Below are 21497 nucleotides of genomic sequence, written 5' to 3' on the forward strand. Positions count from 1 at the left end.
ATCAAGTAACCAACCAACCGAGCGGCCGAACCGACCCGCAGAACAAGCGGGGACCGCTCTTTGAAGCCGTCTTCCAACTCGGTAACTGAGAAGACTAGCCGTCCGAGAAAGTATCACGACGCGCACATGTGTTCTCGCACCGAACGCAACGTCGTTCATAATACAAGGAAAAGAAAGATGAAGGGGAAAAAGAGGAGGAGGAGGAGGAGGAGAAGGACGAGGAAGGTGGAGGTCGCGGACAGCTAGGCAGAAAATCGGAGGAGACAGGTTGTCAGGGCAGAGAGAGCTATGATTAGCCGGACGGCGACGCGCGCTCCAGCATCTGCCGCGCTCTCCGGCTTCGAGCACGTGTGCGCGACGCGTCGCCGTCGCCGTCGCAGCGGTACGCATGCCGCGTACACGCGTCTGTCTGTCCGTCCGTCTGTCTGCGGCGTCGGTACGCCTGCCAGGAGCCGTCACGCTGTCCCGTCTTCGGCCGGCGCGTCGCGTCGCGTCCTTCCGTTTCCCGGCCGCTCCCCCTCTTGGCTTTACCGAACGCGCTGTGACACGACCGCGGCGTGTAGGTTTTCAGAATAACGTAAGACCGGGAGCATTGATAGCCAAGTACGCGTTGAATTCGGAAACCTTTCTTCGAAAAAGATGGTTTTGAAGTTAGAAAAAAGAAGCGTGTCCTCTTTCAATCGAATTTATTGATCTTTATGGTTTAGCTTTAAAATTATGTCAGATGAAGAATATTTTCGTTCATGGATTTTTCGTTAAAGATATATTTATTTTTTGTACTCTAGTTTTCAATTCGTAGAATTCATTTGAGAGACGAAAGTGCTCCTTTGAGAGGTTGAAAGAAACTCGATGCACAAGTTCGTAAATATACGTTTACGTTACGGTTGTGTGTGCGCGTTACGATTAAAACTGAAACTAAAAATCACTCGACAGATGAATAAACTATCGTTCTAAAAATGCTGAAACATACAGCTTCTAGATATTTGAAGAAATATAAGATGAAGCATTGATTTTTCATTGAAGAAAATACTGCTGGAAGAAGCCATGTATTTGGAATTAAATTTATTAATGCTAGTGCATAAAAATAGTTTTATAGCTAATTAATAAGAAAAAATCATTGGTCGCACAAATATATCAATTTTTTATAAAAGAAAATATATCAAGAGAATTCTAATCTTTATTTTTTTTTCGTTAAAAACATTTTTATTATTACATTTTTTATATAAAAAGTATAAAATTGTCAATGCATATTAGCTTCAATCTTCTTTTTATTACTAAATATTTCTTTTTTTTTTTTTAATTATTATACACAAAAAATGATTCTATTTGTACGTAGAAAGTTTGTTTCGTCAATTCTTATTTTCATCAACTCCAAAATATTTCAATCTTAAAAAAGATGGAAACAGCACTGATAGCAAAGCCTTTCCTTCGCAGGTGTGGTTCCAAAACAGGCGGGCGAAATTTCGACGGAACGAGCGGAGTTCGGCGATGAACCGCGGCGTTTCCACGAACAGAGAAATGGAAACGGCGCTACCCCTGCGCCCTATCAGGGTGCCGCATCCTTCGCAGCATGCGGAGAGCAACGCGGAATCGGCGCAGAATACACCTGCTACTCAGGTAACGGCCCAGTACTCTTACGGCGATTACTGGAGAACGACGCCGCAGCATTACGCGGCGGTGCAAACCGCCGCAACTGCCAGCTGTCACGGCTTCGCCGCGAACGGCGGCCTCGCTAATGTCGGTCTATCACCTTATCACCATCATCAGACCGATATCCATCACGGGCCCCTCGATGGAACCACCATGAACAGCCTGAACGCCCTGAGACTGCGAGCACATCCCTACGGCTCGACGTACCCAGCGATGCACGCGAGTATGTGATATTATTCCTGGAAATCAGACTTTTGGAATGAGAGTGATGTGCCTCAAAAGCCCTAATTCTTGAAAAAAGTCAAAATTAAGCATCCTAATTGAAGTCGGAAGACATACGGTAAATAAGTCATAACTCGAGACTCGTGTAAGTCTCGCGTGTTATTTTTTAAGAAAATATTTACAATTTTTTTAAATTTACATTTATCATTATTTGGTGAAAGATATAAAAAATCGCACCAAAGTTTTAATCGATACTGTTCTTAATCTCTATTTGCACAATTGCAGTGTGATGAACTTTTGAGATCTCAAAACACTTTCATCCAACTCTAAAAAAAAATAGGTCTTCTCGAATTATGATACAAATAATTTTCTTTTTTACGGAACAGCCTTATTTAAATTGTTTTATTCTCGGTCTGAAAATGCGATATGGGCAAATCGTATATCATGCATTTCGTAAAATCGATTGTGCGCTTCGCTCAAGTCACTGAAACCAAAGATAAGCTTGTAAATTCATGCGAAAGATCGAAGACGATCATCTTCTACTGTGTTAACAAAATTTCGGGATATATGTGCAAAATGATAATGATATCTGACAAATCATTACTGTTGACATATAAACGTAAAAATTGATCGTGTGCCTTAACCAATGATAATCATTAACTGAATAGATTAGGTTTAAATTCTAAGTTTTGAATACAGGGTAACAAGTAAATAAGTCATAGTGCTTCTTTTTCCCGTCGATAGATTAGCACATTAAATTATGGGGAAGTATATATTAGAACATCATAATATTTTAAACGTATACAGAAAACGTTATTCTACAAAGTTGCCTTACACAAATACATATATATATATAGACGGTATAGATAAAACTAGTGTCGTGCAATAAAAACATTGAGATCGGAGAATGTTTCCGGGTATGTTTTGTCATCGATATATGTATATATAATAAGAAAAGTACAACATACAGATGTACGTAACAAATACATGTATATATGTACACATATCGAAATATAATATTGGCACAGAATTAGAATATAGTCAACCAGCATAAATATTGGTCTGTATCTTATCTCACTCACATAATAAGATGTGTTGTTCTCAATCCTCAACAGATATTATATATCAAGATCTTTTAAGTACAATGACGTAAAATTTTTTGTGCAATTAACGATAAAATGTTAAATATAAGTCTTTCAGGATATAAAGCGTATGATTGAATTTATTTCCTTAATCACTGCTGAATTCGGACTTTGATCATTTTTAGAATATAAATCCATAATACCAAAAACTTATATCTGTTAAGGATCGAATATTAATCAACATCTACATCAATTATCTTAGACCATAATGTTATAATTTAACAAGACAATCATTCAAAAAATGCTAGACATTTACAAAGCGCCCAAAAAATGGTGGCTTTATTAGACGCTTTATCTTCATGATGTCTTTCAGCGGTTTGTGTAGCCTTGATAGATATGAAGGACGATAAACTTGCAAAACTTCATAAGCCAATATAAAATTCAAGACTTCCGTCCGTCAAATCGGTTTATCCAAGGTTTACTTTGGTGCGTCCAGCGTATATTATTTTACGCTTCAATATTATACTGTTACTTGTACGTTTTGTACAACGTTGCTCCAGTCGAGCTTGGAGGGTACCAGGTAGAAGGCCGGTGCGATCTTGCTGCCGCAGGGACATTGGCTGCCGGAGATCCAGCTGTAGGAGCCGAGCTTTGTTTTGCATTTAGGACAATTCAATTTACCTTCGACACTGTGCATGATGTCGGGCATCCAAGCCAACGGTTCCACGAAGTAAATCTTGTCGCAAAGTTCAAGCCGCGGCTCCTCCCTCTTTTGAACCAATTTATCGCAGTTTTCAGCATCTTTTGAGGTACTCTTGGTGCTGATATGTCGCCAAATCTGCTTCTCACGTGGTGCGTGGGGTAGAATATTGCTAGCGCTTGCCACGATGCGGCGACACCTCTTGCAACGATAAACCGTCGGTTCGGGACGCACAGTCGTTAGTGCGGGATCAGGTTTTATTAAGTCGACGCAGCTCTGAGGAAGAATGCGAGCCTTGCGCACCTTATCAGCGGCAATCTGCAGCCGATACATTTTAAACTGGACACTGGTGCTGTCGACACCGTACCCCATGTCCTCATAAAGCCGCAACTGTGCTACAAAGCCGGGATTTGGCGCGACAAAACGTCGCTTTGACTTCACCACTTGCAACGCGTCTACAAAGCTCAATTGGTGCTTCTTCATGGCAAACGCGATCACCACAGTGGCAGATCGTGACACACCGAAGTAACAGTGTATCAGCACCCTGCCATTGGATTGGAGAGCACGATCAATAAACTCGTAAGAATCTTCAAAATGCGTAAGGAGATCCTCTCGTGGCATATCTGTCACCTGAATATACTTGGTGATTAAATTAGGGAGACGTTCCTGGATCTGCCTCGGTAATGGGCAGGAATCTATCGTGAGTATATGAGTTATTTTGGCCTCCTTTAACCAATCAACATCTGCGGCAGCGGTAAGATTGCCCAAAAACAGGTCTGGCTCAATCTCGTCAAAACTGCACGGACCAGCATCAAAATCTTCTCTTGTTAACTTACTTATATTTTCGTGTGCCATATTCAGCACCCTGTAATCATGAGCAAAGCTACGGCAAGTATCCTTAAACCTAGATATACAGTCTTATAATTAAGATAATTGTATCTGCTTATTTATTTCATTTGCATTATTAAACACATAAAATAAATTGCAGATCAATTTATACCACATTGATAAATAATATTTATGATATTGATAACAATTAAAAAAGAAGCAAAATAGGAGTTTAAATATATTGATCTGTATTTTCATACATTTAGCACTAATTATAGCTGTTTAATCATCTTGTTATGTTCTTATAGAAAATAATCTTTATACAAGTACAAACTGAAATTAGAATCAAATATAATGTTATAAACATAGCATTAAAAAATACTGATCTTACACAGTTTGTATCACTGAAGACATATATTTAAAACTCAAAATTGTATTTGTAAAATTTATCTATAATTAGTGCTGAAATGTGTAAGGACAATAAGGATGAATATATAATTGGCTATTTGTGCAATGCAGTAAACAAGGCACAAAAATCAATATGTAAAGTATAAAAACAAACTTGCCTGGACAAAGAAAGGGTTATCCTTTGCCGACAAAAACATACGACATGATATTAATGGCCATCAAATCTACAACGGAGACATGCCTTATAGAAAAATTTTTAACTCACTTGATGTGCTCGCAACTTTTATATAAATATTCCAAACGACAACGACATTCGCGCAATATTGTGCTGCTCTTTGACAAATATCAAAGAGAATTCGTCTCGAGTAAACCAGGAGAAAAGCTCATATTTTCGCAAGAATCGATGATGCCTAATCACGAAATATCACTGTCATTTAATATCATTGTTATCATTGTCAAATGTAAATAACAATTCCAAAACCAGTTACATTCCACAGAGAGCCGCGGCACATTACATCAGTTATACAGAGTGGCCGGAAAAACCAAGAAATATTAAAAAGTGTAGAGTTAACTTCTTTTTACTTAATTTATCTATTGGAGATTTTTATAAACACTTGATCCCCTTGTAAATCCTCGTAATTAAGAATCACAAGAAATGAAAAATTTACATCGCATCTCTTATTCACAACATAAACAAACACGTATTGTACGTGATAGCAGCGTTACCAATCAAGAATCGAGAAAGTACAGGTTGCAATGAATTTTTACTAAACAAAGTTGGTAATGTTGAGCATGTTGTACATTCGTCGAATAACAAATACCTAGGCCGGTATTCATAGTCCGTTCTTATATTCAAGATCGTCTTAAGTACAAACTTATATTCGCTCTCTTCGTTAGACACAATCTATGTGTGACGAAGAGAGCGAATATAAGTCCGTTCAGCAGAACAAATAACTTGGTAGCAATAGCTGTGATTGGCTGTCTCAATGATGCACTTTCCGTTCCGCAGCTCTTTTTCGTATCATCTGATTTTATCCTTAGGCTGTATCCCCATGGAGAAAGAAATAGTGGAACGGAACAGTAACGGAACAGTAGTTGAAAAGAGATATATTTATCATATCTCTTTTCCTCTACTGTTCCGTTACTGTTCCGTTCCGCTATTTCTTTCTCCATAGGGATACAGCTTACTCTACTTATGATAATAGTAATGGCCGGAGCACAGACTTTTGCATAAAGCATAACGCATAAGCATAAGGAAATTGATTGGTCCATTTCCTTATGCATTTGCTTATGCTTATATATAGACCAATCAATTTCTTTATGCTTATGCGTTATGCTTTATGTAAAAGCTTGTGCTCTCGGCTATAGTCTTAACTTAATCTTAAGGACTCGTTTATGCTTCCCTGGAAATTCGGACTACGGATGTGCAAATGTAACAAAACCTAACCACAAATTGTAATAGAAAAACTATAAAAACACTTCTACACAGTTTTTGTTCTTTCAATTTAAGAGGTTAGATTCTACATACTAACTTACCACTTAAATTTAGCGCTTCTCCAATAGCGTTCCAACTATTCTTCACCACTAATTTATTTTTATAATTTGGATTTTTTTTATTCCAAACAACATCGAATTGTTGGACACATTCAATTAAATCAGCATCACTCATTTTCGTATTTTACAAGAATCGAAAACCATTATTTCGCGCGGTTTCGTGCTGCGTCGGACGTCAGACTTACCTCATTGGCCCGGCCTTAGGACATTAGGGACTAAAGTTAAAAGATGGGATCTTTCCAAGATTAATAGCGTTTTCGAATAAACGGGGTTTGAACGATCTAGGGTTGATCAATCACTATTTTACTATAAATGCAAGTCTTTCATTGGTGGAGAGGTTGCAATGACGTCATTAACCAATCTTGGGTCGTTCAAATCCTGTATAATCGAAAACGCTATAAGATTAAGACTAATAGCGTTTTCGAATAAACGGGGTTTGAACGATCTAGGGTTGATCAATCACTATTTTACTATAAATGCAAGTCTTTCATTGGTGGAGAGGTTGCAATGACGTCATTAACCAATCTTGGGTCGTTCAAATCCTGTATAATCGAAAACGCTATAAGATTAATAGCGTTTTCGAATAAACGGGGTTTGAACGATCTAGGGTTGATCAATTACTATTTTACTATAAATGCAAGTCTTTCATTGGTGGAGAGGTTGCAATGACGTCATTAACCAATCTTGGGTCGTTCAAATCCTGTATAATCGAAAACGCTATAAGACTAGGGAAGTATAAACGCCCTTATGGCATTCTACGTTATCAACTCTTAAGCCGAGAGCACAAGCTTTTACATAAAGCATAACGCATAAGCATAAGGAAATTGATTGGTCTATAGCCGAGAGCACAAGCTTTTACATAAAGCATAACGCATAAGCATAAGGAAATTGATTGGTCTATATATAAGCATAAGCAAATGCATAAGGAAATAGACCAATCAATTTCCTTATGCTTATGCGTTATGCTTTATGCAAAAGTCTGTGCTCCGGCCATAAATATAAGCATAAGTAAATGCATAAGGAAATGGACCAATCAATTTCCTTATGCTTATGCGTTATGCTTTATGTAAAAGCTTGTGCTCTCGGCTTAAGACCGAAGCATAAACCGGCCATCAGACAGCTACTGTTCGCAGATGAGATCATCATGCTCTCCCTTTTCTTCATCGCCCCTCGCCATTAAGCTGTTTCTAGCTCCCCCTTACTTCATCACCTCTCGCCACAAGTTGTTTCTAGCTCCCCCCCCTTCCTTCATCGTCTCTCTCTGAGCCAACAGCCGGTTTTACTGAGGTAACCTTCTCCCTGTAGATCTTGAATCTCAACTGCGAACAACTGCGAACTGTTTACATTGTGTGTATGAATTTATGTTTATTTCACATAAGTGCGTGTAAATTAATGTTTAAATAGTTATATAGTAAAGATCGAAGGTACGTATATTAATTATTTTGTCTGTTATTTCCCCTAACATATTCAAATGAACAAACCGAAGCAATAATTTAACCCACATAACCTAAAAAACATTTCTTTTATCTAAATACATACAGTTTTTATAATTTTTAAGTCGATCTGGTATTATTATTGTAATGACTGAAATCACAATTTCTTTACAAATATTGTATTGTGTATTATTATTCTTTTCAGCAAGGATGTCAAGTTTTAGCGCACGGACAAAGTGCACCGTACCAGGATGTGGCAATGTTTATTGCAAAGCAATTGTAAAGAATCCACATATTCGATTTCATAAATTGCCCAAGAACATCCAGTTAAAAGAACAGTGGGCACATGTATGTGGCAAAAGTCTTGAAAATTTTACCGGTTTTATCTGCTCAAATCATTTTAAAAAAAATGATTACGAGAGAGCTCTTGCAGAAGAACTAGGCATATCATCAAAATCTCGATTAAAGTGTACAGGTAATGCTGAAAAATTAATTTGTTTTGTATTAAGGTATTGCACTAATTTTTTGAATGTTTATATATTAACGCTCTCACGTTCAAAACTTTCCCATCACAGTCCTTTGGCACAGTTTTCCGTTCCTTTGTTGTTGTCATTTAACAGTTAACGTAACCAAAAGTGGTAACAAATCTTAGGTTATTAGATAACATGTTTGATTAGTGATTACAGAGTATGAATTTATTGAATTATAAAAGATTAAAATAAAAACTGTTTTTAAATAGCTTTGAAGAAATAACTTCTCATGTACAACGGCCTTTACGATTACTACTGGTTATTTTTTACATAACGAAATACATACGTAGTTATTATCGAAGTAAATATTTTTATTTATATATATAATCGAAATTTCTATATAAATATAAAAATAAAATTAATTTTTATCAACTTAATATTTAGCAATATTTAAATATATTTAATAATAAAGGTATTTCTGAATTAATCAATTAAAGTATGTAATTGTCTACAATGTAGTTTGAATCATCTTTTCAACATTGTACAATACTATTATTATGTCACAAAAAACACTTATGACATTTTTATGTTTATATATATATTTTTTATATATTTTATTATTTTATATATTTTAATTTTAGCTTTTATATTTTATACTAATCATTATATTATATCAATTTTGAATATAATTTGGTATATTAATTATAATTCTGTGTTTAATAGTTCTATACATCGATCATAGTTTCCTGATTTTTAAAAGTATTACATTAAATTTTAGTTTAATGTAGTACAAATTCTGATATTTAAATTTTAATTTCTCAATCACTTATTACGAGTCGCACTCTATTAATCTCTCTTTCTGATTCTTTTATTGCAGCAATACCATCATTGCATTTACCAATATCTGATGATTTAAATGCAAACAAGGAGAAAACCGAATTAAATGACATAATCTTCACGCAATCTTTATTAGATAAGAAGAATATTGAATCAGGTCACACAATTTTCAAACAATCCTCATCAACACATAATGAAAATCTATTGCTATATACATGTTATAAAAATGCAATAGTTCAAACAGAAGAATGTCCCTGTCATATTATGAATATAAGACTCAACTGCGTAACCAAAAAGTTCGAGGAGAATGAAAAATTTCGTAAGAATTTAGAAATAGAATTAAATGAATTCAAAGCTAAGTACGAAGCAGCGATTACCGAATTGAATGCGACAAACTCAAAAATGACAAAATTTAAAAATAATAATCGAGTAAGATGTTATAAAAATGCAAAAACTCAAACAGAAGAACATTCCTGTCATATTATTAATATGAGACTCAACTGCCTAATAAAAAAGTTTGAGGAGAATGAAGGATCTCGTAAGAATTTAGAAATAGAATTCAATGTACTCAAAGCTAAGTACGAAGCAGCAATTACCGAATTGAATGCAACAAACTCAGAAATAATAGAACTTAAAAAAAATAATAATCGACTGAATAATTGTTTAAATGAATTATTAACGAAATGCCAAATTGATATAGCACTAAACAAAAAAAAACACGTAATTTGGTCAAAAGATGATATGTCACGGGCATTTGCTTTATGGTACTATAGTCAACAAGGTTATACATATTTAAAAGAAAAATTACATTACCCTTTGCCTGGAATTTCTTCACTGCAGAGATGGGCCTCCACTATTAATATGCGGCAAGGTATTTTGAAAGATGTCTTACATTTAATGAAAATAAAAGGAGAGTCTTTGTCTGAAATGAAGAAAGTTACGGTATTAAATTTTGGTGTAATGAAAGTCAACACTTTATACGAATATGATCGGAAATACGACGAAATTATTGGACCACATCAATACATGCATATAGTAATGATTCGGAGCTTGTTCGGAAAATGGAAGCAACCAGTATACGTCCAATTCGATACAAAAATGACTAAAACAATTATATATCAAATAATAAAAGAATTGAATAATATTTCGTATTCAGTTGTAGCAATTGTATCAGACTGTGGTGGTGGCAGCGTCGGCCTATGGAAAACTTTAGGAATATCTACTGGAAAAACATATTTTCCGCATCCGATAACCAAAGAAAACGTTTATGTCTTCGCAGATGCACCATACATTCTAAAATTAATTAGAAATTGGCTATTGGATACTGGTTTTATATTGGCAGATAAAACTAAAATAACAGCAGAACCATTACAATGTTTAATCGCCGAAACTAATTCTGAAATCAATTCTTGCCATAAATTAACAAATGGTCACGTTTATTGTGAAAAAATAAACCGACAAAATGTTGCATTAGCAGCTGAATTATTGTCGCATACGACTGCAACTGCTCTGAAACAATATCGTCCAGGTTCGGATAATAAAGTGGCAATCGATACTGCAAACTTCATTGAACAGATCAGCCAGTGGTGGGACCTTATGAATTCGTATGATACTGGAGGAATGGTAGATTGTAACAAATTATATGGTCTCAATATCAACGCCCAAAATGAAGTTCTCGATACGGTCTACAACGTAATAAATACAATGCGTTGTCAATCGAGAAAAGTTCTTCAAATATTTCAAAAAGGACTCCTTACATCAATTGCTTCATTAAAACAGTTATATGATGAAATGAAACGTAAATATAACATAACGTATATTGCTACTTATAAATTAAATCAGAATGATCTTGAAAATTTTTTTTCCCAAGTACGCGGAAAAGGTGGTTCTAATGAACACCCTACACCATTAAATGCTCAATATAGAATACGTATGATTATCCTTGGTAAGAATCCAGATGTAGTCCAAAAAAACCGTAACGTGCATGAAGCAGTGCATGACGAATATATGTCTTCGTCCGTTATTAAAGCTTCAGGTATTCCAATACCTGAATGTGATGAAAAAACTGATGAACCTTCAGATTGTGAAGAAAAACTATTTGAAGTCCAGAGTTCGTCAAGTTCAACTATTTCCTCCATTATACATTACGATCATAACGTTATGACAGTAAATATAACATGTGATAGTGAAGCAGATAGTCTATTTTATTTAGCAGGTTGGTTGGCCAGAAAATATAAAACAAAATATCCAACTTTGGGGGACTATACATATGAGTCAAATATCGAACATAATTATGTATTCCCGAATTGGTTGCAACACATTTCTTATGGTGAACTGACACAGCCATCTACAGAATGGCTGAACCAAGTTAAAAAGATGGATAAATATTTTTGTAAATTCCATAAAGATGGTTTACAGAAAGGACCTGCCGTTGTTGAAAACTTAACTATGGCAGTAGTAAAGGAGAAAAATATCAACGTACCTGAGGAACTAGTACGTGCATTTTTTCTCCAAAGAACTTATGTACGCATTAAATTTCATAATATTGCCCAAGAAAATCGTAAGCACGTAGGTGATAAGAGGAAGATTAAAGATAATCAAATAAGTGTCCCTAATAAATATAAACAAATAATTAATTAAACGCAATTCACAGATTGATACAACATATATGTATTTTTATTATTATAGATACTTATAAAATTTTAGAATCACAATATTGCCGCATATTTAATAATTCCTAATATATACCCACACAACATTATGTCGTCTTATGTTCGTCTGAAAGACACCTTAAAATCACTCAAACGTCTTACGAAACTGTCAGAGAGACGTATTTAAAACGTCTGTAAAACGTATTATGCAACAATTTTCGACGATTTAGAAACATCTTCGAGATGTCTCTTGATTTGTCTTATGAGACGACTGTGAGACTTATTTTAAGATGCCCTTAAGACAAACGTTTTATTAAAATGATTTTATACTCAAGTAGCAAATGATCGTCATCTGATGTTTTTTTATCGTCATAATTGATTATTATATAATATTATATAATAACCAATTATGATAATAAAAAAACATCAAATCACGATTATTTGCTACTTGAGTAATTATTTTACAATAGAATATTTTTAAATTTGTTACATTTTAATATTTTATTATTAATATTTCTTTACATAATACTTATAAACATAACTTTTACATAATATTTCTTATACAGAGTGTCTGGCAATAATCGCCCCACCGGTCATATACAGGTAGAGGAGGTCAAATCGAGTAGAAAAGTCCTTTACCATTTTTTGATTTTTGTAATAAGTACTAAGTAATTAACGAAAAAAGATTGGTGAATCCGTGCAAGTAAAGCGCGCGCAGCGAGAAGGACATCTTACTGCTATGCGATCACTAGGCGCGTGATGAAGCGTTGGGAGGAGCGCTCTACAAATGACAATGGCAACATACGAGCGGCGCGTAACGCTAGATCCTTGTGTCCTAGTGATCGCGTAGCAGTGGGACGTCCTTCTCACCGCGCGCGCTTTACTCGCGCGGATTCGCCGATCTTTTTTCGTTAATTACTCAGTACTTATTATGAAAATTAAAAAATAGTAAAGGACTTTTCTACTCGATTTGACCTCCTCTACCTGTATATGACCGGTGGGGCGATTATTGCCAGACACCCTGTATAAACTATATTAAGACATGTTAAAATATAAAATCTAAATATACATATGTATATTTGTAACACTTATAAAAATACATTTTGCACTTATAAAAATATATATTTATATCACTACTTATATGTCACTTTATATTATGTCATTTTTTTCAATAAATAATGGAAGCGATCTCCTGCGTGCTGCATTCTTAAATAACTTTCTGCATCTGATGAAGACTGCAATTTTCTACCGTAGAAATGTAATCTGAAATCATTACAAAATTATGTTTAAATTACAATTCTTTTATACTTTAATATTGAAAACTGTTGTTAAAATGTAAAGAATTAAATGTAACAATTGTTGCATTTAAATTATCAGATTGATCTAACATATGTCTAACATATCTAACATATCTTTGCATATATTGATTTGTTTTTCATAATTGAAATTTATTTAAAGAAAAGTAATTTACTGTGTTAATTATAACATACTTTTTAAACTTATGTTTATAATATTTTTGTTTTTAATTACCTGTAATAATGCTAGCAAATGTTGTGTCTTTCGTGGGTGTTGATTGTTTTTTTCCTGTTCACGACTATTTTTTGGAAACGTTATAATCTAAAATAAATATCAGAATATTTCTCGTCTGATTAGCATACGTAGTTCCTTCAATTGTTGAAATTTTCTTTTTCTGCAACATAAAAACCAGATGTAAAATAGTAATTAATTTATCCAGATGAGACACTGAATTCTATACTGAAATTCTATATTGAAATGCGCCGTGATAGTTTAGTTTTAAAGCAACATTGAATAAAAAACTTACAAACTATTTTCTGATTTCCCTGTTTTGTTGAAACTTTTCTTCAAATTTGCAATAATCTTCTATGGCCATCAGAGATAAAGGAGGTAATCATTTTGTGTCACATTTAAGAGTACTCTCACATGCAATGTCCTGATAAATAAGTATATGTAATTACACATAATAATAATATTGAATTATACGTAATAATATCATTAAATACATCTATTTAATGAATTATATTATACGTATAATATAAGTACAGTAGTTCATAATATTGTTACATAAATAATATATATCTATGGCTTGGTACAAGAGTGCCAATATAAAATTTTAAAATGTCAAAATCTAAATAAAAATGAAGGTAACAACTTCCACTTATACATCAAGTTATTTAATCATAAATTTAAAAAATTTTTAACTGGACATATCTCAAGTTGATGAATATTGACACATTGGCTTCTTTCACCAAACCACAGATATATATTAAGAATCAAATATTTATCAGGTTTTTAGCATTTTCATAGTACAAATTTTTTCACATCGTGACGACAGATCATGCTCAATTTCGTTTCTGCTCGTTCGCTGTGTTTTTGCTGCCACATTGCTAGCATATTCATAATATTTAGCTCACTGGGGTCAAGCATACTACAATATAATTATAGGTTACAAATTTTTTTTTTTTTTTTATTACGGAGATGAGAAAAGTCTTCAAAAGACGCCCGGTGGCCCGTGCCACCGGGTGTGTTGGATTCGACCGGGATTAGATTTTCCAGACTCATGAATCGAACCGACAGCGCGTGCCCCCGGCCACGACCTAACCAAGGAGCCCCGGATGCGAATGTGGGGATTCACATTCTCACTGCCAACGGTCCGACCCGGCCGAGCCCAACGCGTGCCGATCGGCACTCCATGAGCTACAGAATCCTTTCCCGGTCACCTACCAACTAAAAAACTTACCTCTTGTCCGTCCTAACCCTTATGAGAGAAGACAGATTTGCTCCTGCGAGCATAGCTCTGTCCCTCCTCGGGGGTCCTGTATAAAGGTTCTGCTGTATAACGCTCGGGAATCACAACTGTGATGCGACAGGGGCATCCTATAGCAAGGTAATCTATATTCTTAACCTAATTACTTAATAATAATAATAATATCATATCGATAATACTAATAATAATCGTAATAATAACAGAAATAAATAAAACAATCATATGCGTATACGCGTACCAGTTAATTGATTGCCAGTTCTAATAGGGCACGTTACAAAATTACCATTATAGAGTATAAATTCAATTTACCCTTATTTATAATTTTATATATTTTATATATTAAAATAATAATTAATTAAATGAACAATGATTACCTTGGATTAAGAATAATCTTGAAAATTTTTTGGATTAAGAATGTTATTTTCAACCCGGTTGAGTGAAGTGATTATTCTAATCTATAAACGTCAAACACAGCATAAGAGATATATATAGGTTAAAAAATTATTAATATAGAATATAAACTATAGTTTCAAATTACCTTATATTACCTTATTATTATTATCTGACAGTCCATCGCCTCATCAATTTGGATTCCTTGAAGCCTTTCGTTTTACAATATTTCATTCAAGCACTCTACAATTAATGTCCTGTCTAGATCGGAGGATGATTTTACTTGTGGCATTTTTTTATCAATTAAAGAAAATTATTTGAGTCAAACTACCCACTCCACAAGTAGGATCATTCACCGGTCTAAATTAGGCATAACTGAATGAAATTGTAGGTTATGCATCTCTCCCAGAATTGCCATAGCAGACGACTTTATAAGTCCTTTTAATAATGTCTTACAAAAGATCCGTTAGACGTCTGTACATCGTCTTTAGGTAATGTCTCAAAGACGTAATGAAAAAGACGACTACAGAACGTTAAGACATGCGTATTGTGTGGGTTACTACTTTACAAATGATGTTGTTTGTGTATACCCGCAAATTATATTTTATTTTCATTGATATTACAGTCTAAATACGAGTACAAAGCAATTTGTATTAAAAATGCATTTGTTGCAGCGATATTTAACATTATAAACGTTAAATATCTAGAGCCATAATTTGCAATATATGTAATTTATGGCACCTTTCTAATTTACTTTTCAATTTTTATTACGCAATTTCCAATGCTATCAATATTTTACAAAATAAAAGTATTTTTTCGATAATAACTCAAAGCAGCGAGAGTATAGTAAAGGAGTATAGTAAAGGAGCGAGAGAGAAAACACGAAAGCGTGCAAAGAGACAGCTACTGTTCGCAGATGAGATCATCATTGCCTCTCTTGCCGCTCGCTCCTCTCTGCATTTGCCCCTTTTACCGCTCGTCCCTCTTTGCGTATGAGATAACCTTCTCTCTATAGTAGGGATGGGCAAAAATCACTCGATTAATCGAACATCGATGCTTTTTTTATTAAGAAATCGATTATTTATCCAATGTATGTATGTATGTATGTACACTTGGTCATATTAATGCTCTTAACACATGAACATGCACGGGTGTCAAGGCATATCGAGTCCAAGATCTATAGAGAGAAGGTTACCTCATGCGCAAAGAGGGACGAGGGGCAAGAGGGGCTAATGCTGTGCGGGGCGAGCGGCAAGAGGGGCAAATGCTGAGCGGGGCGAGCGGCAAGAGGGGCAATGATGATCTCATTGTCAAACAGTAGCTGTCTCTCTCGCACGCTTTAGTGTTTTCTCTCTCGCTCCTTTAATATAGAAATGCTTTGAGTTTTTATCGAAAAAATACTTTTATTTTGTAAAATATTGATAGCACTGGAAATTGCGTAATAAAAATTGAAAAGTAAATTAGAAAGGCGCTATAAATTACATATATTGCAAATTATAGCGCTAGATATTTAATGTTTATAATGTTAAATATTGCTGCAACAGATGCATTTGTAATACAAATTGCTTTGTACTCGTATTTAGACTGTAATATCAATGAAAATAAAATATAATTTGGGGATATACACAAAAAACATTATTTGTAAAGTAGTAAAATAAAAGAAAAAATAGTACACATTTAAAAATTATTTTTTAAATAATATTTACTGTTTATATGCATTATTTACAAAAGAAATACTATAAAGAAATTTATTTTTTATATTTAATTGTGAAAACCTCAAAAATTGTCAAGAAATTGTAACTGAAATTCATGAATGTAAGTACAATTTTAGGATAATATAAAAAGCATCATACACAAATTTATTATGATACAAACTTAAATAATGAAATTGTAATATATGTTTCAACATTGCAAATGTGAATATTTATATGATAAAATTTACAAAGTGTTAACAATTTTCAAATATTTGCTAATAAAATATTATTGAAATGTTTCTGTTGAAATCTTAAAATAATTCTTTAAAACAAATATAATGGGGTATATATTAGGGATCATTAAATATGCGGCAACATTGTGATTATAAAATTTTATAAGTATCTATAATAAAAATTAAGTATAATAAATATAATAAGTATATAAGTATAATAATAAAATTTTTATAAGTATCTATAATAATAAAAATACATATATATGTTGTATTAATCTGTTAATATAAAGAAATTTATTTGCGTTAAATTAATTAATAATTTTTTTATATTAACAGATTAATACAACATATATGTATTTTTATTATTATAGATACTTATAAAAATTTTATTATTATACTTATATACTTATTATATTTATTATACTTAATTTTTATTATAGATACTTATAAAATTTTATAATCACAATGTTGCCGCATATTTAATGATCCCTAATATATACCCCATCATATTTGTTTTAAAGAATTATTTTAAGATTTCAACAGAAACATTTCAATAATATTTCATTAGCAAATATTTAAAAATTGTTAACACTTTGTAAATTTTATCATATAAATATTCACATTTGCAATGTTGAAACATATATTACAATTTCATTATTTAAGTTTGTATCATAATAAATTTGTGTATGATGCTTTTTATATTACCCTAGAATTGTACTTACATTTATGAATTTCAATTACAATTTCTTGACAATTTTTGAGGTTTTCACAATTAAATATAAAAAATAAATTTCTTTATAGTATTTCTTTTGTAAATAATGCATACCCAATCAGCAGACAATGTTTTTTAAATAAATTTTTAATATTTATTTTTCATTAATTGTACATTGTATAAATAATTGTAAAAATAATATTTATTTAATCTTTATTAATAATTTATTTAACATGAAATATTCGTTAAAAATAATAATTTAGAATAAATGTTTATGTAATGTTTATGTAACATTTATTTAACATAAAATATTCGTTTAGGATAACAGTTTTTAAAAAATGTTTAAGTAATGTTTAGTTAACATTTATTAAATATTTACATATATTTTCACATAATGAAGTAATATTCGTTTAAAATAATAATTTAGAATAAATGTTTATATAAGGTTTATTTAACATTTATTTAATATTTATATATTTTCACTTTTACATGAATTATTTATTTGCATAATTGATGAATGAATATTGAAGAAACAATCTAATGTTTATTTAATCTTTATATGCACATTAAATTATATAAAATAAATAAAATAACTAACTATTAAAATAAATAAAAAATCTAATAAAATAACTAACAATTATTTTGATATTCATTTCAATCATGTTATTTCCCACACAGCACATGATATCATTCGAATATTATGTAGTCATACTGTGAATATACGTACTGTACATAATATACTGAGAATATTTCTATAACATCTCTTACAGTATATTATTTTTCGTATATTCTCAGAATAATAATAATGACATAACCTGTGCTAATTGGATGAGCGTGGTCACGTGGTTTTCTTCTCGAGATGGTGCCGACTGCAGCATGCTGCAGGCACATATTTTGCCATTGTTAAACATTGTATAAGGTTACGTGATTCACGATCCGCTGTGTAGTTGCTGTGATTGTCGAGTAAAAAATCTTTGAAAAGTACCTGAAAATAAGAAAGGTATATATACTTTTAATTCCTTGCATCTCATGTAAATATATATTTAAATATATTTCTATATTTGTCATTGAAGAATATGCCAAAAGATGTACCGTTTCATGAACTTTCCAAGAAAGCCAAAATACAGAGATTAAACGCTGAACATGAAGAAAAACTTAGTTCAACCGATTCTTCAAATGAATTCGATCAATCGGATATTCAACAATCATATACTTACGTTAGAAACAATAACTGCAAAATACCAGATTTTCTTCATCATTTTCAAAATGAATCAGAACCTTCTCATCATTCTGAACTTTCTCATCATTCTGAACTTTTTCGTCATTCCGAACTTGGTCATTATTATGAATTTTCTGATAACTTTGAATTATCTGAATACTCTAGTTTTAAATACGAGGCTAATGATTCTGGAGATAATATTTTACATGAGAATATCGATCCTAATGATTTCTCGCCGCATTCACCATCTAACTCAAGCAGTTCTCAATCTAGCAAAAATTCGGTTTCTGGGAACTGGAAAGTGCTTAAATTTCTTCGCAGTTGGGCTTTGAAACATAATATAACACACGAAGCTATTTCAGACTTACTTAAAGGTTTGAAAGAAAATCACGAATGTTTTGCTAATGATGAAGCTCAATTACCTGTCAGTGCACGAACATTGTTAAAAACAAAAGTAAAGTTAATTAAAAAAGTTGTTGAGCCTGGCTATTATATCCACATTGGATCACAAAAACAATTATTAAAAATTGCTCCTAAGTATTTAAAAACTGTAGATTCTTTTAAATTATTAATAAATATCGATGGATTACCTCTGTTCAAAAGTTTACCTGATCAAGTATATCCTATATTATGCACTGTAGTATCCATTCCACAGTTACATAACAAAGTGTTTTCTATAGGAATATATTACGGTAAAGATAAACCTTTAAATTTAGAAGATTATTTACAAGATTTTATTACAGAAATTAATACACTTCATGAGAATGGCCTTTCTTTTGGAAGTCGCACTGTACAGTTAAATGGTATTTATTTTGTTTGCGATGCTCCAGCAAAAAGTTTAATCATGGGAACAGTATCGCATACAGGTTTTTATTCCTGCACTAGATGCACTGTTCGCGGTGTTACGTCGGACAACCGGCAAATCTTTCTTGATTTAGAAAGTCCTGCTCGCACTTGTGAAGATTTTTTACAATGGAAAGATCCAAAGTTTCGTCGTAAAAATACTCCTCTTACTAATATTGTGGGTTTAGATTTTGTGCATCATTTTGTTCTTGATTATTTACACTTGCAATGCCTTGGAGTAATGCGTTCGATGATAGTAAATATGTGGTACAAGGGAGCAATTCCTCATAGAGACTTTCGGCTGCTCAAATCGAATTGATGTCAACTCTTCTTGTTCGATTTCAACACTGCATTCCTGTAGAATTTGCAAGGAAACCTAGAGAACTAGACATTGTTTTGCGGTGGAAAGCAACAGAATTTCGATTATTTATTCTGTATATAGGACCAATTATTCTAAAAAGTGTTCTGAGTGAAAAGAAATATATTCATTTCTTAGAATTTAATTTTGCAATGAGAATTTTATTAAACTCAAATCTTTGCAAAGAACAAGAACTTCGTCAATTTGCCAAAGCACTTTTAAAACACTTTGTTCAGTCGACTATAATATTATATAATCAAAACTTTATTGTCCACAATTTTCATAACAATATTCACATAACTGATGATGCAGATTATTTTGTCGACAAATTAGATGATTTTACCTTACATACGGTATCTGCATTTCCCTTCGAAAATTATATGCAAAATATTAAGAAAAAAGTTAGAGGACGTAATAAGCCACTTGAACAAATCGGACGACGAATTGAGAAAATAATGTCGTTTGAATTTAATTATTTCACAGATCTAGATAATAAATTTCCAAAGTTTTTATATCCCCATATTGTCGGTCCGATATTATCAGATTGTACACGTCAGTACCGTGCCCATACAGCACACAAACATTGAATCAATATCTAAAAAACGTAGAATTGTAACATTATGAATGTTTCAGCAACGTTGCGAAATATAGATTCAATGTTGAAAAAATATTGAAGAAATGTCTAATGTCCGCTAAATTGCAATGTCTGCAAGACAAGAAACATTAATTCAATATTGATTCAACATTTATTCAATGCAGAATTTATATATATTATGCATTATAATAATGTTTTGAAAAATTGAACAAAATAAATGTTTAAAATTAATTTTTATTTAAATATATATATATATATATATATATATATATACATATATAGAAATTTTATTAAAATTTTATTGTCCTGCGGAACTTAATTATAAATATTTATTTTCTTAAAGAAACTTAATTTTTTCTATAAAGACTGGAATACATTATTATATATATTTTCTGCAAATTTAACTAAGAATAATTTGTTATAAAAAAATTAAAAAATATTTTGTCAGTAATATATATTTTTATACACAATGTTAAAAGTTTTATTTTAAAAAATTTGTATTATTTAGGATTATAATTATATATAGATGTGCTTTAGAGATTCATCATCTATCCTTTTCTATCCACATCTATCCACATCTTCTATTCTTTTTTACTTGGGATCTTGCACCAACGTGACATCTTGTGTGACATGCCTTAACTATGACATCTTGATCACCATTGAGTAAAAAGAAACAGGAGGGAGCGTTTGGTCTTAAAAGTGCGGACGGAAGTGACTATATAAAGTGGTCGCTCAAGATGGCCGCTCAAGGGCGCCAATATTGAATGACTTGTTATGTTTAATTAGGAAATAATGTACAATTAAAAGAAAATAACTATAATATGCAACAATAA

At 32.4% G+C, this 21497-nt stretch overlaps 2 protein-coding genes and 2 long non-coding RNA genes across 19 annotated transcripts in view; 2 read left to right on the forward strand and 2 right to left on the reverse strand.

Moving 5' to 3' along the window:
• The window catches only part of LOC105670185 (paired mesoderm homeobox protein 2), a 58213-nt gene extending 55284 nt beyond the window's left edge, over window positions 1–2929 (forward strand). For all 5 annotated transcript variants that reach the window (XM_012363564.2, XM_067359135.1, XM_012363565.2 and 2 more), the window contains exon 4: window positions 1435–2929. In XM_012363564.2, the coding sequence (XP_012218987.1) occupies window positions 1435–1881 (447 nt within the window). In that variant the 3' untranslated portion in view covers window positions 1882–2929. The remainder of the gene's footprint in view (window positions 1–1434) is intronic.
• LOC105670184 (MAPK Phosphatase 4) lies at window positions 2598–5628 on the reverse strand. Of its 3 annotated transcripts, none has more exons than XM_067359129.1 (2): window positions 5379–5628; window positions 2598–5300 (listed from the first exon to the last, which is right to left on the reverse strand). In XM_067359129.1, exon 2 carries the CDS (start codon window positions 4507–4509, stop codon window positions 3475–3477), a length of 1035 nt encoding a protein of 344 aa, XP_067215230.1. In that variant the 5' UTR covers window positions 4510–5300; window positions 5379–5628; the 3' UTR covers window positions 2598–3474. The 3 variants fall into 3 exon arrangements, with proteins under 3 accessions (XP_067215230.1, XP_067215232.1, XP_067215231.1); XM_067359131.1 differs by having other exon boundaries at window positions 2598–4519; window positions 5156–5628; XM_067359130.1 differs by having other exon boundaries at window positions 2598–5069; window positions 5156–5628.
• A 1958-nt stretch (window positions 5629–7586) lies between these two features.
• Window positions 7587–11898, forward strand: LOC105670190 (uncharacterized). Its single transcript, XR_010891373.1, has 3 exons — window positions 7587–7868; window positions 8083–8352; window positions 9225–11898. It is a non-coding gene; the product is annotated as an uncharacterized lncRNA (long non-coding RNA).
• On the reverse strand, window positions 11831–15597 carry LOC105679568 (uncharacterized). Of its 10 annotated transcripts, none has more exons than XR_010891371.1 (7): window positions 15159–15573; window positions 14995–15075; window positions 14594–14730; window positions 14164–14281; window positions 13658–13786; window positions 13366–13525; window positions 11831–13098 (listed from the first exon to the last, which is right to left on the reverse strand). It is a non-coding gene; the product is annotated as an uncharacterized lncRNA (long non-coding RNA). The 10 variants fall into 10 exon arrangements; XR_010891372.1 differs by having other exon boundaries at window positions 14196–14281; window positions 15159–15570; XR_010891368.1 differs by having other exon boundaries at window positions 13658–14281; window positions 15159–15593.
• Window positions 15598–21497: the final 5900 nt, after the last annotated feature.

This window comes from Linepithema humile, chromosome 7 (genome assembly GCF_040581485.1).
Source record: "Linepithema humile isolate Giens D197 chromosome 7, Lhum_UNIL_v1.0, whole genome shotgun sequence".
Classification (NCBI taxonomy): domain Eukaryota; kingdom Metazoa; phylum Arthropoda; class Insecta; order Hymenoptera; family Formicidae; genus Linepithema; species Linepithema humile.